The following is an 18,175-nucleotide window of genomic DNA, read 5'->3' on the forward strand; positions in this document are numbered from 1 at the left end:
TCTCTTGGAATAAATCCCTGGGCAGGAGCAGTGCCAGGGTGGAGGAGCCTCCCTTGGACACTGAACCAGCAGCTGAAGCCTCTTGCCCTACTGGTTTTGTTGCTGTTTGATTGAATTTTAATTTTGGTTAATTTTGGTGGCATTTCAATTCATTTGGGTCCTGTGATCCCCATGATTTGCTTCTAAATTACTGGGCTTGCAGTCCCCTCTTCAAATGAAAGCAAATGGTGTTTCCAAGATGAAAAATGACAGGAGGAACCTCAACCAAGATAAAAATTAGAGGAAGGGCCTCAAACAAGATAAAAATTAGGGGAAAGGCCTCAACCAAGATGAAAATAAGAAGAAACAACTATAAAAGCAGGATATCAAAAGGGGAGAAGCCTAGGCTGACTTGGATACCCCATTCCAGTGCCCGTGGTGGAGCTGTGCTGTGGGTGCCCAGAAAATGCACTTTCCAAACACCATTCCTGCTGGAGAGAGGCTGGAACGTCCCAACCCTCCCCTTAGCCTGTGTCAACAAGAGGGAGACTACAAGGGAGAAAAAAGGCACAAGATGGTAACAAAAAAAGGCCAATTCCTCTTTTTCCTCTCTCAAGGGTCACAGTCATAAATTCTGCTGAAGCCTCAGTGCTTCCAAGTGTCTGTAGGATTCTCAGCCTAAAACAAAAAATCCAAGCACCCCCAGAGCCTGAGGTGCAGGTGCTGAGTTCCTCCTGAGCAGGGAGAGGAGAAGGCAGCAGCAGGCACAGGAATTCCATGGATTCCACGGAAGCAGCACTCCAGGAATGCTTTTGTGTCCCTTTCAGGGTCCCAGCAGGGTGGTCACCCCAGCAGTGGGGACCAGAAGTGACTCCTCCTGTTCCATCCCAAACCCAGGAGAGGGGGCAGATCCCAGAGCTCTCACCTGGACTCCCTCTGGGCGACGGCCAGGTAGATTTCCCAGGAGCTGTCCTCAGGAATGGCTCCGTGTGGGATCAACAGGCTGACCCCTGGAAAAGAGCAAGGGCAGGACTGACCTTGGGAAGGGCAGGGAACAGCCCCGAGGGAGCAGCCCTGAGGAGATGTCCCTCTGAATTCCTGCTGGGGAATGTTCCTTTGAATTCCTGCTAGGGAATGTCCCCCTGAATTCCTGCTAGGGAATGTTCCTCTGAATTCCTGCTTGGGATCCTTCATCTGAATTCCTGCTTGGGAATGTTGCTCTCAATTCCTGCTTGGGAATGTTCCACTGAATAGGGAATGTTCTCCTGAATTCCTGTTAGGGAATGTTCCTCTGAATTCCTGCTTGGGATCCTTCATCTGAATTCCTGCTTGGGAATGTTGCTCTCAATTCCTGCCTCTCATGGAAATGTCATCAGATGAAAGGAACATAAATTATCAAAGGAAATAAAGTTGTTGCTTTTCCATTCAATGAAAAGACATTTCCCGAAAAGACATTTCCCAAAAAACTCTTGAAGGCTCTTTCCCTCTTCCCAGCTTTGAAACCAAACCTGATCCTTGTGGCATCCCAGGGAGTCTCCCCACAGAGAGGGCACCTCCACCCCTCTGCTCCCACACATCCCACTCCTCCATCCAACCCATCCTATTCTACTTTTGCCCCACCAGAGTGGCTCAGAGGTTAACAAGGGCGTTTCCCACTGGAATTAAACTGCTTTATCTCACTCCCAGGAGAGGGACAATGTGCTTGGCTTTGCATCTGTCACAGTGCCGAGCCCAGTGAGGCACTGACTCCATCACACTGGAATTTACAACTGCTTGGCACAGCTGATCTTACATAAAGGCTGCAAGAATTACATAAATTGCGAGTGGACCAAATACATATTTTAATAATCTAATTGATGGGACCGTCGTTACATAAAGCAGCTAAATATACAGTATGAGGGAATTCTTAATTCGTGCCTTAACTCGGTGCCTCTGCAGCGTTCCTTCCTCAGCACAAAAGCAGCCTGTGGAGAGATGAAAACATTCCCCACGTTGTGCACGCCTGGGCTGTCACTGTTATCAATCCTCTCTAAACACAAACCACGTCTTTTGTGGTGACCTTTAAAGCACCCGTTTTGTGGGACACGAAGGATAAAGCTCTAAATCATCCGGTTCAGCCAGGGAGCAGCAGATAATCCTGGAGCTGCCGCTCAAATGAAAACAGAGCTGAATTCAGAGTGAATAAATGTCACTGGGGTTTGGGGGGTGATAACCCCTGCCTGGCAATGGGGTGCTTGGCTTTTTGTGCTGCCTTTTGAGGAGAGGGAACGCCCGAGGTAAGGGCTGGGATTTGGAGGGATGCAAACACAGCCCTGGGGTACAACTGCAGGGCCGTGACCCCACAGCCTTGGCTGGGCTCTGATCTGCTGCTCAGCTCACGCGGAGCTCTGAGGGGACAAAACTCCTGACACAGGGCAGAGGGAGCACCCAGAGCCCAGCCTGGGACAGGACGGGCGCTGCTGTGGGGATCTGATGTCGCTTTGATTTTCAGCCTTCTGATACTGTTTACGTATTTCTGTTGGAGATTCCCATGTACCATAAACGAAGTAAATTGTTTTCATTCCTTTCTGTGATAGACTTCTGAACTGACCACTGGGGCCAGAGAGGTGCCCCTCCTGTCCTCCAATCCTTGATCAAACTCTCAATCCCATTTAAACCTCAGACCTTAATAAACTGTCCCCTTCTTTTCCTCACTCCAACCTGACGGGTGAGCGCGGTTCTTTCATGTCGTGAACAGCGACAGGCAGGGGAGGTTTTTGCTCCAAGAAAGGGGGGGACAGGCAGGCAGGAGGGGCAGGTGGGCAGTGGGGCTGTCCCCAGGCCTGGCTGCTGTCCCCGTGTTCCGTGGGCAGGGCTGTGGGGCCGCTGATGGAACGGGAGCCCTGATGTGAGATCCCAGCCCTTCATGAGGAGCCTCTCCTTTGGAGCGGGATCCAAGCCAGGCACAGCTTTGATTAACGGGACTTTCATGCTGGAGACATCAAGAGAGGCAGAAATTTAACAGTTCAAACAGGCATGATGCCTCTTCAGCCCTCAGCCCAGGCTTCTCTCTGATCCCCCGTGTCCTGTGTGGGCAATGTGCCCTACTTCCCAAAATCTGCATTAACGGGGCCCCTGCTTCTTCTTTCCTGGCGTTTTCCTTTTTAAGTTTAACGCCACATCGGGTGGCCTGATCTAGAATTCTTTGATGTGCTTCCAGGAGAAAAGAGCCACCCACCTGTGTTTGGGACCACCAGGCGGCCCCCCAGGTGCCCAAAGAGGGCCGAGCTCCTGAGCTGGCTGCTGCTGGAGATGGAGGCCAGGCTCTGGATGAACATGGCCTTGCTCCTGGCCTGGAGGGTCCCGAAGGGCCGGGGGCTGCCCTGGGGGAAGGTGCCGGGGTGGGCCCTGTCGGTGACGCCCAGGGACACCATGAAGGAGCTCTGCACCTTGACCTTGATGTCGGCCAGGGGGTTGAAGAGCGACGACTCCGTCATCAGCTCCTTGTCCAGGGGGTCCTGCAGGCAGATGGGGCCACTGTAGGTCCTGCTGACCGTCAGCTCGGGCTGCAGGGACGAGTTCAGCAGCAGGGAGTTACCTGTGGGGACAGGGACAGGGGTCACCTGTGGGGACAGGGACAGGAGTCACCTGTAGGGACAGGAGTCGCCTGTGGGGACAGGGACAGGAGTTACTCGTGGGGACAAGGGTCACCTGTGGGGACAGGGACAGGAGTTACTTGTGGGGACAGGGGTCACCTGTGGCGACAGGGACAGGAGTTACTTGTGGGGACAAGGGTCACCTGTGGGGACAGGGACAGGAGTTACCTGTGGGGCAGGGGTGACCCTGTGGGGACAGGGACAGGAGTCACCTGTGGAGACAGGGGTCACCTGTGGGGACAGGGGTTACCCTGTGGGGACAGGAGTCAGTGTGGGGACAGGAGTCACCTGTGGGGAAAGGAGCGGGGGGATGGAGGCGACACCTCAGGAATCCCTCCCCAGGCCCTCCCCGTCCCCTCTGGCACTGGCTCTGCCCTCCCTGAGCCCTCAGAGCCCAGAATCACCCCCGGCCAGGCTGGAGGACACAGAGCTGGGGCAGAGCTCCTCTGTGGAGGGGCAGAGATCTGACTCTCGTGTTTGCCACACCTCAGGCAGCTCCAGGGGGAGAAATCCGAGGAGGAGCCTCCTTTGTTTTGGATTCACGTTCATGTCCTTGCCCTTTCTCCTCTCCTGTTGTTTTCTTTCCTTACATTAAACCCCACCGGGTGACAACATCTTCCTGCAGACCTTCTACACAAACCCACAACTTCGTGCCTGAGGGGAACTGGGACAGCAGTGACACAGGGGAAGACACCACTGTTATTCATTTTGAGGCATTTTACCTCAGAAAACACTCTGGAAAATGAGGGGTGGATGGATTTAGGGCCCGAATCCTCCAGCTGGTTTTGTGGTGGGGTCTTTTTCTTTGCTGGTTTAGTCGGGGATTTTCAGAGCCTCCAGAATGAAAGGCTTTTAGCATGAAGCCAAGCAAACAAGTCCCCAGACTCAAAACAAGATTCAAACTGAACCACAAAGGAAAACGTTCCTGTTTGAGGCAGTCATTGAGATTTACACAGCCCTAATTAAAGGTCTGGATTTAGCAATGGATGAATGAACCTCCTTCAAACGTCCTTGTCTGCCAAGCCCTTCTCCCAATTTCTTGCAAGTCATGCTTGGTGAGGAACGTCTCCAGGAAATAAAGGAACTGTAAAAACAACACCACAAAACCCCCCCAAACAAACTCTGCGACATATTTCCCTTTTCTGAGGAGAGAACAGAGACACGGGGACACTTTCGCACCCCGCCCGCGCTGCCACCCACCCACAATCCGGCAGGTCTGAGGTAGAGCGGCAGCACGGAATCAATAAACATTCTGCTTTCATCCCCCTCCTCTCCCTCCCCACCTTCCTGTTCAAAGGGAATCACATTCCTGAAAACCTGAGCGCTGCTTTTAGCGAATGCTTTGTCCGTATTTTATGGCGCTGGTGGGTTTTTTTCTCCCCAGGGCTTTAGGGCTCCAGCCTCACACAGGTTTATTTCCCACAGACCTCGGTGTGGCTACAGGACAATTCCAGCTGGGGGTCTCAGATTGTCAATGATGGAATAATCGCTTTTCTTGGAGCGAGGGGAGCTCTGTGGCTCCTGCAGGAGCTGTGCTGCCTGGCCTTGCTCTGACCTGGCCGCTTTGCTTTGGGTTGAGCTCCTCCTAAATCAGCGTAGGAGCTGGGCACAGCACTTCTAAAGCACCTGGAGCGTGGCCAGGGAGGATTCTGTGTCTGTGGGGCAGAGCAGAGCCAATTCCAGCGTCCCTGTCCCTGTCCCCTCCCCGGGGCAGGAGCCTGAGCCGTGGGGACTGCGCAGAGAAGGAAAGGAAATCGCCGCACTAACCTTGTCTGACTGTTTTAAAATTAAAACTCTGGAAGCCTCCCGTGAGTGCAGAGGAATCAATGACATCCACGCCGTACTCACTCTGACTGCGCCGGTACAGCGTCACCCCCAGCGCCAGCACGGCCACCGCCAGCACCGCCGCCGCCAGCCCCGAGTACAGCGCGATGTCCCCGCCGCGCTCCACGTCTGCGGGACACAACGGCCTCTGAGCACCGGGACACGGGGACACGGGGACAGCGGGATAGGGGGGGACATGGGGGACAGGGGCCATGGGGGACACAGAGACATGGGAGACACAGGGACATGGGGGGATGGGGGGGATATGTGGACATGGAGGCATTGGGGAGACACAGGGACATGGGGGGACATGGGAAGTCACTGGGGGACATGGAGGAATGGGCACACAGGGGGACAGGGGAACACGGGGACACAGAGGGACAGGAGGATATGGGGACATGGAGGACACAGGGATATGGGGGCATTGGGGAGACACTGGGACATGGTGGGACACAGGGACGTGGGGGGACATGGGGACATGGAGACATAGGAAGTCACTGGGGGACATGGAGGAATGGGCACACAGGGGGACACGGGACACAGGGGGATATGGGGACATAGGGGACACAGGGACATGGGGCGATGGGGGATATGGGGACATGGGAACATTGGGGAGACACTGGGACATGGTGGGACACAGGAACATGGGGACATGGGATGACACTGGGGGACATGGAGGAATGGGCACACAGGGGGACACAGGGGGACACAAGGAGACGGGGGGATATGGGGACATGGGGGACATGGGGACAAGGGAGGACATGGGCACACAGGGGGACACAGGGGCATGGAGGGAAACAGAAGTACGGGGGACACAGTGACATGTGGGACATAGGAGCATGGAAGACATGGGGGGACAAGGGGGCACACAAGGGGACATGAGGGGACATGGGGACACAGAGACTCAGGGGGACACGGGGAGCCCCCTCCTCCCCTCTGTCTTTGCTGGGTGACCTTTGGGGTCGGTGGCAGCTCTGTCCCCTGCCAGCCCAGCTGAGGTGACCCCACAGCCCCGGGGGCACCTCCAGCCTCTGGGAGCTGCTGGAGACTGAACCCCCCGGGGCTGGTCCCAGCCAGGAACCCAAACCCCTGTGACTCCAACCCTCCACAGAGAGAGGGAACCCACTGCTGTGACAGTGAACCCAAATGGAACCTGCAATGTTCCATTATCCAAACAGCCCGCCCTGCTCTCCTCCATCTGCCAGGATTTGAGATCCATGGAATCAAACCACTTGGCACGGCCCCTTGGAGGGTCCCTGGGTGCTGCCCTGATTTCTCAGCTCCAGGGAGGGTGAGGGAGCTCAGGGCATGGGCTGGGTCCTGCTGGGGGCTTCTCCTGCCCAGCAGAGTCCCAGGAACAGAAATTGGATTTATTCCTGGCCAACGAGAGCAACAAAAAATAACTGGGAAATCCAGAGTGCTCCGTGTCAGTAAATGAACTGCACTGCACAGAAATAGGGTGAAAAGTTAAAATCAGCGTTTAATAAATAGCCAATTATGGAAATTACTTAATTACTGTTTGGGAGGAGGCTTCTGTTGTGCTTTTCTGCTGAAAGCCAGATAATTTCATTTTAGCTGAGTTTTGAAAATGAACGCGGAACTTCAGACTGTTGAGATGAAAGGAACGAGCACCTCTGGGCAGCGTTTCCTTGGCTCAACACTTCCTCACAAAAAAAAGAAGCGTCTGCAAAGTGCCACCAACCCCAGCTGGATGTCCTGGGATGGGGCTGGGCACCCACGGCTCTGTCCCAGCAGGGAAATGCCCCAGAAATGGCAGCACCAGGACCCCAAATCCCAATGGCAGCACCAAAACCCCAAACCCCAATGGCACCAGGACCCCAAACCCCAATGGCAGCACCAAACCCCAATGGCAGCACCAGGACCCCAAACTCTGCACCAGGACCTGGGAACGAGGCTGGGACTGAATTTCAGCTGGGCACTCCAATCAAAGATAAAATCAAAGGTTTGGTTTCAAACATCCTTGACAGAAAGCATCCCTGTCATCCCCTCTCTCCAGCTGGTCCCAGTCAACCCCAACCACGAGATTCCAGCTTCCCACCCCAAAGAAATGTTCTAGTATCAGCTTTACCAGCACCAGGAACATTTAACCAAGAAAATAATCCTACAAAATTTCTGCTTCATTGTTAAGTAACCTCCAAGTGAAAAATTGTTCTGCTTTTAACACGTTCACCACTTGCTGGGGAGGAAAAAGAAAAATCGCAGAGTTTGCATGGAAACATCAGCCTTGAGGGGGAATCCACCTTCTGTGGCAGGCCAGGAAACCACACTGAACAAACCCATAGGGTTACAAAATTCAACTTCCTAGAACAATTCCATTGCCACACGCTTCTACCAAAGCAATCACTAAAATAAATGATTTTTTTTTTTTAATCTAAAGCCTTTTTTTTTTTTCCCCCATGAGATCCCCCCTTGAAAAAAATGCCTTAAAGAGAATTTTGAGCGTTTAGGGCTCAGTTGAGGATTGCAGAAAAACTGGCTGACAAGGTAACAACGGGTGAGGCCAGACAGAAAAAGGAAATGCAAACCCCCAGGTCTGGAAAACAAACTGGAAACGTCTCAGATCAGACCAAAACAACCCAAACCCCAATCCAGAGCCCCACTGCCGCGCTCCGTTCTGTTCCCCAGCACCAGGTGCAGAAAGGGAAGCACAGACAATAATTACATTCCTGTGTCTTCCAATCTCCTATTCCCGAGCTGCTTTGTTGTTACAGGGAATTAATTATGAAACGCTATTGTTGAGTTAATTTCTGTGGGTAATTAGAGCCATGAAGGAGGCGGGAGGAGGGAGGGGTGGATCTCCAGAACCCGGGGAACAATCGGGGTCTTTCCCTTCCCAAAGCTCGTGGTTATTGCACCACAAAGCGCCTTTAACTCCTCCCTTTGGGTCACTGCTTTAACAAGGAAAGTGCTGAGGCTGTGACTTGTCCCTCCTGCCTTGCTGGGGTGATAAATCAGCGAGTCTGAGGGATGCAGGAATATCCTGGGAAATAGGAATAGCAGGAAAAGCTCCCTAGGGCAGCAGAGGGAGGGAATCCCAGAGCTGATCTCCTGCCGCTCCTCAGGTGCTCACTCTAACTGCAATGTCTGACTCGAAATCTCCTCGAGGGCTTCAGCATCTCCTTTCCCATCGATCCCCGTGTCAGGCAGTTCCACTTTCCTGCTTTTAAACTCTTGTACGTGGGTTGAAGATGAGAGGGAGGGCACGGAACAAAAAAAAAAAAATAAAAAAAATAAAAAATGGGAGCAGTTGGACTTCAGCAAAACCTTTCTGAGAAGAATTTTCTTTTCATTGACTGTGAAGTGTCTCCAGAGCCTGAATTGGACGCTGGTCTATAAATTTTCTGATGAAAAACTCTCAGAGGAGTTCTCCCCGAGGTCCCTTCCCTGGAATGAATTGCTCTGTTCCATGGAGCACCTGGCAGAGTCACCCGGGGATCCCAGAACTGCCCGGAAAACTCACCCCAAACCTCAGGGGAACAGAGATCACAGGCAAAGGATCTTTTTCAAGGTTTAGCCGGGTTTTAAACAGCTTTATGCTGAAGGGCAAACCCAGCGTGACTCGGTATTCCCTGAATTATTCTCATGGAACACAACTCCATGAGAAAGGAGCTTTTCTTTTTGGTTTAGGACTTCGGTGTTTCTTTAGAAACAGCTACTAGTTTTTTTTTTTTTTTTAAAGTAATTTCTGCCTCTTCACCTTCTGATCTTTTCTTTTGGAGAATTCCTTCCGTGGGAGATTAGAAATTAAGGGAAGGAGGCAGGCGTGGGAAATTTGGGGGGAGGTTCTGTTTGCTTTGTTTTTTCTTTTTTTTTTCCCCCAGAAGGGAAAAAAAGTGAAAACCAACCAAACAAACAAACTGGAAAAGCAAACATCTATAGCCCGCCAATTAGCCCTTAATGAGCTGCATCCTCGCGGCCCCGGGGCGGGAGGGAGCCTGGCAGGCACGGGAGTTTTATCCCTCCCTGCTCCAGGATCCCTGTTTGTGGTAATTGCAGCCCATTTGTCACTCCACCTCCTGCCACTGTTACACAACATCCATCGAAAGCGCATTTGATGGTAATGAAGTTTCTATTAACTATGATTAAGTTTCATAAAGCACCTGAAGATAATTTAAGATGTGCAGGAGCAGAAAATGAAACATTTGGTTTAGCGCATTAGGAGACGTAATTGATTAAATTATCTCATTTACGAGGAGCGCAGTGCAGGGCCCACTTCCAGCAGGGAGAGGAGATCTGGGATCAGGGCAGGACATCCCAGCTCCCCTTCCCGAGCTCCCCAGCACTGCCACGGCCCAAAGTCCTCATCCTCATCCTTGGAGCACAAGGATCACCAGGCAGGGGCTCAGATAAGGGATCAGTCAGTGAGATGGGCTGTAACTCAATTATCATCATAATTGGCTTTGATTTCAATCCTTCTCATGGATGGACTCCCTTACCTGAGCCTCTGACTCAGGTAAAGGATCAGTCACTGCAACAGGTTGTCTCACAATTATCTTCATAATTTTGATTTTGCGTCCTTCTCCTCACTCTTGGAGCACAAGGATCACCAGTCAGGGGCTCGGGTAAGGGATCAGTCACTGAGACGGGCTGTCCCACAATTATCCTCGTAATTGGCTTTGATTTTGGACCCCTGATGAGTCAGGGAGTCTTGGAGCAGCAGGAGCTGAGCTCTGTGTCCCTGCCCCAGGCTGGAGCTGAGCCCTTCCACCCCCAGGCCTCTGGGAGCCCAAATCAATCCCCCTGCAGCCGAGTTCTGGGTCGATCAGGAGATCCAGTGATGATGTGACTTGAGACCATTTCCTCTGTGAAATGGAACTGCACACTCAGGAGAGAGCAGCCACTGCTTGAGCCCAGCCTGGCACCCCTCAGGGCTGGTTCTGGGGACAGACAAACCCAGAGCAGAAGGGTTCAGGCACCCTCAGCCGCTTCTGCAGCCCCATAAACTGATTTTGGGCAACCTGAGAAACAACTAAGAGGCAGGAATGTGAAATCACAGCCTCACCAAGGGTGGAAAACCCACAGGGATCACCGTGGTCAGCACCAGCCTCGGCCCACCTCAGGGGTGGGCACTGCCCCATCCCCTGCCCGGGGGGAAATTCCTGCTGGTGCCCAGCCCTGGAGGCCCTTCTCTCTCCCCCTGTCCCCTGTCAGGGCGGGGCTGAGCTGCAGGTCAGGACAGAAGCCCCAGAGCAGCCCTGGATGGTTCCCAGGCACAGACACAGCCTCCAGGTGGGACAGGAGCGGCTGTGCCAGCTCCCAGCCAAGAACCCCAACATCTGCACCAAGAACCCCAAACTCTGGCATTGATTCCTTATTTCCTGACTCCAAGTGCCCTGGGGATGGATCCAAATGCTCCAAGGAGGGATCCAAGTGCTCCAGGGATGGATACAAATGCTCCAGAGATGGATCCAAGTGCTCCAGGGATGGATACAAATGCTCCAGAGATGGATCCAAGTGCTCCAGGGATGGATCCAACTACTCCAGAGATGGATCCAAATGCTCCAGGGATGGATCCTGTGCCCTCAGCCAGGGCGCCCTGTCAGACACAAACTGCTGAGGATGAGGATGAGCACTCCTCTGGCTCACACCAACCCTGGAGTCTCAGAGCTGTGCCAAAGATGTTCTCAGCAGATGCCAAAGCCTCTCATAAAACCTCAGCTCCTAAACAAATAACCCAAACAGCAGAGAAGATGAGGGAAATCGTATTTACAAGAGAAAAAAAAAAGAACCTACTTTGGGGTTTTATTTCATGAAGAGGTTTTTTATCTGAGAGGGGGAGAGAGAGAGAGAAAGTTGCACTTAATAAATTTACATGGAGCATATCTATTTCCTATATTGCTTCTGTCTCACTCTATAAATGAAACATTTTCTCCTTGTTAGCTGACAATATGAATATTTTATGTTGTCCATGTTTTTCTCTTCATCTTCTTTTTTTTCCTTTTTTTTTTTTTTTCCTTTCAGGAAGTTCCTTCGCAGCAATTTCTCACTTGGTTAATTCAGGTTATTTGTTGGGTCTATCGGATGCTGTTGTTTATTTACACCTCAGCAAGAAGGAAGTTCAATACCTCGCAGTGGATCACTGGCAAAGAGACTCAGGTCAGAATTAATGATCCCTTTGTGTGTTTGATGCTGGTGATGGGCACCTAAAGCAGTTACAAGATACAAAAATGCCCAGCTCATTCACATTTTTGTACTGAAATACCTAAATAAATGGCACCTCTCTCTGTGTGTATATCAGCACACACATCTGTGTTCCCCCAACAGATGGAAATATGGGATAAAAGGGGTTTTCTATGGGACTGCAGCTCTCAAAGATGAGCCTCCCCTGCCTCCCTCATGCCAGGCACCTCAGTCACTATTTATAGCCTAAAACCTCCCAAATTTATAACCTAAAACCTGCTGAATTTATAACCTAAAACCTGCCAAATTTATAACCTAAAACCTGCCAAAGCAATCCTTAAAATTGGGAGACTCAGGTGGATTACCAGGCTCCTTCTCTTCATTCTGATGCTTGTGGGGATGCTCAGTTTAGAAAAACTTCACCCAGAAGACGGTTGCCAAAAACCTGCTGGGATGAGTTTTGGGGTTTTTTTTCCCTGCCCAAGGCTGGTGTTGATTTTGCAGGAAAATGAGGCACAAAAGCACCCAGAGAGGAGAGTCAAAGCTGAGCCTGCAGCAGAGCAAACCCCTTCCCTTCCTGCCCCAAACTGCAGAGGGAAAAACATTTCCCATGAAAATGGAGATTCCTGGGCCCAGGAGCCTCCTGGCAACAGCAGCAGAGCTGCCTGGAAAATGGAAATCGAAATGATTTGTGATTGTTCTGTGATTGTTCGGGGTGCATTAGTAAAAACATGTTTGCAGGTCAGCCCTGTTTGTTTGGTTGGGGTTTGGACGCTGGCAGAGGAAATCAATAGGTTTTGAAGTCGGGGAAAAATAACTTTAAAGCAAACAGATAAAAGTAAAACAAAAAGCTCTCCAAAAACTCCCCCTCTGTTCTATTAAGCAAAGAGAAAGCTTTCACCTCTGTAGGAGAGAGAGAGAGAGAAATCCACCCTGGCAAAGCATCCAGCTGGGAATACTGGGAGGGAATAACCACAGAGAGAACAAACATGAGGGAACCAGGGAGGTCCTGGCACTGCCTGGGCTCAGAGTGACCTTTGCATCCCAGGGAATCGATCCTGTGGCCCTGGAAACCTTTTTATCTCCCTCAAACCCCACAGGAACCCTCCTCCTGCAGCCAAGTTTGGATCTGCAGGAGTGTTACGAGTTCCAGGAGAAATCCCCTGGAGGAAAAGCTCTTCCAGTTGCTCCTTGGCAAGGATGGGACAATCGGGATCCACCCAGGGATCCAAGGCCAAGGGGAGCTCTAGGATATTCCCCATCGGGGTTATTCCCAAATTATTCAGTCAGGGACCGAATAAAGAAGCTCAGAATTGATCCATTTTATCCTTGTTTCATTCACTGCCTCCAGATGTGAACGTTCATCCCCAGGATCAGGATTTTCCCAGCCAGGCCACCCTCCATTCCCGTCCTCCCTCTCAGCTCAGCCCTTATTTGTCAGCCAAAGGAGTGTTTCTATTTTTGCCTCACAGGAGGAGCAAAGTTAATGAGTTGTGCCTGATAAAAAACCTCCAAGAGATTGGTTTGCTGTGGCTCAGGGCTGCATTTCCTCCACAATTCCCCACGGGACGAGGAGCGGAGCAGGAAAGTCACAATACTGGAAGATGAACAGGGGAGAGGAGATTTTTTTTAAAAAAATAGGGTAATTGCAGCAATTCCTGTTAGCTGGGAAAGCAATTACAGCCCTAAAAACAACGTGGCACAAGGACATGGGGACAGCTGGAGCCAGGGAGGGACAGGGTCACACCTGGAGATGGAGGGAGCAGGAGGCACGGAGCACTCCAGACCAGCTGGGCCCACAGGAAAGGCACAGATGAAACTAAAACAAAAAGCTCTCAAAAAAAAAAAAAAACCCACCCCAAACCCCCCAAACCCTCTGTTCTATGAAGCAAAGAGAAAGCTTTCACCTCTGTGAGAGAGAGAGAGAGAGAGAAAGAAAGAGAAATCCACCCTGGCAAATCCAGGCTTGGAGCAGAGCCTGGGGGTGCTGGACAGGGCTTGGAGTCACTTGGGACATGGGAAGGTGTCCCTGGAAGGGGTCCCTGGAAAGTGTCCCCATGGAAGGTGTTTCCATGGAAGGTGATCATGGAAATTGTGCCTGGAGGTGACCATGGAAGGTGTCCCTGGAAGGTGTCCCCATGGAAGGTGTCTCCATGGAGGAGAGTGGCACTGCAGGGCTTTAAAACCCCTTCCCACCCAAACCACTCCAGGATCTGGTGACTCCAGGGCCTCTCCAGCCCAGGGAAAGGAGGGAATGAATTTGTGTGAGCCCCCAAGGCTGGGCAGGGCAGAGCTGCCCCAGCTCCCTCTGCCAGAGGCTCTGGGCACAGTCCTGGCTCTGTCCCTGTGCCCCAGGATGGGTGAGGGGTGCAGGGCCCCCCGGGCTGCCCAGGACCCCACAGCGGGGAAAGGAGGGAATTTGGGGCAGGACAGGAACAATTCCCCCTCGGTGTGCCTGCAGGCAGTGACCTGAGTGGGGCCACCTCAGCCTGGCCCTGGGGACACCACAGATGGAGCTGAGGGGGTGGCAGGTCCCCTCTGGCTGTCACAGCCTCAGCTGCTGCTCCTCACACCCTTCCCACGCATCCTGTTGCCCACGGATACGCTAAAGGGCACTGGGATGGATTTGGGATGGATTTGGGATGGGTTTGGGATGGTTCATCCATGGACAGGGACCCCAGGATAAGCACAGCCCCTAGGAGCTGAGCGAGTGGCACTGCTCCCAAACCCTCTCTGGTTAGTCTTTCTTCAAACACAGGGAAGGGAAAAAACAAAACTGAATTTCTTTTCTGTCCTTGGACACCTTGGAGCTGTTCTGTAGCCCTGGGAATTTTTTAAAGTGCTGGGATCCGCAGGAAGAGTGCTGAGTGCTCCCTCCCACCAAACCCCAGCAAAATTTGACTGAAGGTCTCAGCTCAGGTTTCTCTGGAGCCTGAATAAATACACCGGATGCTCTCTGCCACTGGGAAAGCATTAAAATCTCAAGGCAAAAAAAAAGAAAAAAAAAAAAAAAACAAACAACAAAAAACAAAAAACAACAACCCAAAAAGAGTTCGTTTTGTTTAGAGGAGAAAAATGCAGAACCATGGAAACAAGGACAGAGGGCTGGTAAGACACAACGTTACAGCAAACAGACAGATCCTTGTTTACATCCCCAGCCCTGGCACTCCTGATGGCTCCCAGGGCTGCTGTTCCACCTGACGAGGTGACAGCCCTTCCACAGGGACAGGAGCGGGCTCAGGGCAGGGATAAAATCACAAATTCCTGCCGTGTTTGGAGCCTGTGCCGCTGCAGGGCTGCTCAGCCCGGCTCCCCGTGCTGGGGACAGCAGCAAGTTCCAGTGCCAGATGCTGCCCAGACACCGGTGAAGGGCACAGCCCTTCCCAGGGAGCTGCAGCTTCGGGTTTAACACCTCTCAGAGGCAGCAAAAGCAGCAAACTCCGACCTTGACCGGCGGCTGAACCCTCAGCTCTCCTGGGGACTTTGCCCGTTTGCTCAAAAGGAAAGGCAGAGGCTGAGGGACACGTTTGGGTGTGGAGGTCAGAGTTACACCCCGCAAACCCCCTGGATGTGGCATTTCAGCATCACCTGATCGCTCACCGGCAAAGAACGACCAGCACAAATCCAGCAGCCTGGAAAAATCTCCAACTCCGCACAGAAAACCACCTCCGTTTTCACGGGAATAACTGACACAAGAGCCCCACCCGCAGCAGTTCCCTGGCCTCCAGCACAGCCCACCTCTGAGGATGCTCACCTTGGATGCACAGCCCCTCGGTGCAGTTCTCCGACTCCTGGCTCAGCCCCTCGCAGTCCTTGCCGCCGTTCCGCGGGGCCGGGGCCGCGCACTCGCGCACCCGCAGGTGCTCGCACTCGGGGCTGCACACCGACCACTCGCTCCACACCTCCCAGCTGCCGTCCACTGCCGGGGTGGAGAACTCATGGTCAGCCCTGCTGGGCCACCGGGGAGTCCTGCAGCAGCGCTGCTTTCCCCTCTCTGCTCCAGAACTCCATGTCTAATATGACACAAAGCAACTTTTCGCCAGATAAATGGTGCTGTTAACAAAGTTCTCAGCTTGGGTTTTTGTGTTTCACTTTCTGGCGTTGTTAGCATCAGCCCCCCGTCCAAACTAAGCCCAGACCCCCACCCTGATGTCCCCCTGAGCCAGGGGCTGTCCTGGCAGTGGTAACTTCCAGCCTGGCACTGCACCCACACCCACACTAACTCAGCCTAGCCACGGCTGCATTCCCTGTTCCCTTCCCAACTCCCTGCCCACGGAAATGCGGGAATTCTCTCCCCCCAGAGCCCCCCCTGCCCGGGGCCCTCACTCACCGGGGCAGAGGGAGGTGCAGGTGATTTTCTGCACGGACATGCCCTCGCAGAAGGCTCCGCCGTTGAGGGGCGCGGGGTTGGTGCAGGTGCGCGAGCGTTTCTGCCAGCCGCGCCCGCAGCGCGCGTTGCAGCTCGACCACTCCGTCCACGAGGACCAGCCCCCGTTCACTGCAGAACACCAGCACGGGGGGGCTGTGGGGCCGAGCCAGAGCCCCCCTGAGCCAAAAAACCCCAAACCCATCCGGGCTGGAAGGGCCGGGCTGGGGGACACCCTGTGAGACGGGTTTGATCCCCTGTGCGCCGGGTTTGGGTCGGGGCAGCAATAGTGTGGAAAATGGATCTGTAGGGAAGGGGAAATGTGGGAAATGGATCTGTAGAGAAGAGAAATGTGGGAGATTAATTCATAGGTAAGGGGAAATGCGGGAAATGGGTTTGTAGGCAAGGGGAAATGTGGGAAATGGATTTGCAGGAAAGGGGAAATGGATTCACAGAGGATTCTCAGAGCCTAACAGGAGGCTCACATAATATGGCTTCAACTCACACAGTATGGATCTATCCATATCTATCTTGAAGTTTGCATCCATGCTAAAATTTGTATGGATGCAACCTTCAAGATAGAAAATGCTGACTTAGAAAGGCCATGAGATACAGACATTGTTGTGAGAAAAATGGAACCCAAAACAAGTTTCTAATGATGGCCTTGCAAATAGACTTCAGATACTTTGGAGAAATAGAACTATGAAAGGTGCATTGTAGCAGGACCCACGAGGGGTAATTTTAGATGTTTGGCTTTAAGGCATTAACAGCATTGTGTGACAAAAGCTTATAGGCCAAGAGACGTTTATAGTCGTTTGTAATTAGGAAATAGTTTGGCTTCTGACTGTGATGGTGGGAATTGTAACACCTGCACTGCCTCACCCTTCACTTGAGATGGAATAAATTGTTTTTAAATGAGTAGAAGAAGAGTTTCTGAATGGAATAAAATGGAATAAAAGCTTTTAAAACGCCTCTCAGTTGCCCCAACTCTGAGTCAGAAAAAGGCATCATCCAACACAAGAGCAGCCAAGGGCAGGGCAGGGCGGCAGTGCAGGCGCAGCCACCCATGTCCCCAGCCTATGTCACTGACCATGGACCACCACGGTGGCTGAGAGGTCCCTGTCACTGACCATAGACCACTACGGTGGCCGACAGGCTCCTCCTCACTGACCATAGGCCACCATGGTGGCTGAGAGGTCGCTGTCACTGACCATAGACCGCCATGGTGGCTGAGAGGTCCCCGTGACTGACCATAGGCCACCACGGTGGCTGAGAGGTCCCCGTCACTGACCATAGACCACCACAGTGGCCGACAGGCTCCTCCTCTTGGCCACGATGTTGGCAGCCATGCAGGTGTAGTTGCCCGAGTCGGAGAGGCGCGCCTGGCGGATGATGAGGTTGTGGTCGGCCCTGGTGTCGATGTTCTCATCCAGGTTGGAGTCGATGGGCTCCTCGTTCTTCAGCCACTCCACCTGGCAGGGAGGAGCACAGGGAAACATGGGGCAGGCCAAAGACACCTCATCACCTCGTTAATTGGATGGGGAAGTGCTTCCTTTGGCTGGTAACTCAGAAAAGCTGATTTTCCCTCAAGGAACATGGAATATAATCTCAGCCGAGTGAGAACAGGAAATATTTTTACATATTGCTCCTGCACCGTGCATTGGACACTCAAACACTTGGACAGCTACCAGTTCTATAAAATAGATAATAAGTGTTATTAATTCCACTTTTTGTGAAGAACCAGGAAGATGAAATTGCCTGACAGGGCACATGGAGGAAGAGCCGAGTCATCATAACGGATTCCCAGCTGACACAAACACCCTGAGAACAGAGGCCATTAGTGTTTGCTGCCACGCTCCATAAACCCCCTGAAATGCTGTGTACGAGGTGTTCCCATCCATCTTCTCCAGTTCACCTCCCCACGTCTCGGAGCACGCCCAGCACTCGTCTGCAAGGCGCCTTTCCACTCCAAACATGAACAGAAAATAGTTAAGGCATGGCAGGCTGCTGTCACAGGAGAGCAAAATTAAAAATAGAAATAAAATCAACGGATTCTATTAAAAGACCAAAGAACGGGGGGTTGTTTTAACAGCTTTTCCAGATCTGGAGGAGCTCTGGCTGTGCCCTGCAGTCAAACTCCCTTCTCCACTCCCTTCAGATGAATAACCTTGTTTAGCAACTTGTGGAAGGACTTGGAACTTTGTGGTAATGAGCTTATGGCTGTGGTAGC

General features: G+C 52.3%; 1 protein-coding gene across 1 annotated transcript in view; it reads right to left on the reverse strand.

The window, feature by feature from the left end:
• UNC5D (unc-5 netrin receptor D) overlaps positions 1-18,175 on the reverse strand; it is an 86,680-nt gene that overhangs the window by 11,295 nt on the left and 57,210 nt on the right. Inside the window, 6 exon segments of the mRNA XM_066337076.1 lie at positions 905-989; positions 3,197-3,556; positions 5,382-5,567; positions 15,334-15,498; positions 15,910-16,077; positions 17,237-17,417. Coding sequence (XP_066193173.1) covers positions 905-989; positions 3,197-3,556; positions 5,382-5,567; positions 15,334-15,498; positions 15,910-16,077; positions 17,237-17,417 — 1,145 coding nt within the window.

This window comes from Sylvia atricapilla, chromosome 28 (genome assembly GCF_009819655.1).
Source record: "Sylvia atricapilla isolate bSylAtr1 chromosome 28, bSylAtr1.pri, whole genome shotgun sequence".
NCBI classification, from domain to species: Eukaryota; Metazoa; Chordata; class Aves; order Passeriformes; family Sylviidae; genus Sylvia; species Sylvia atricapilla.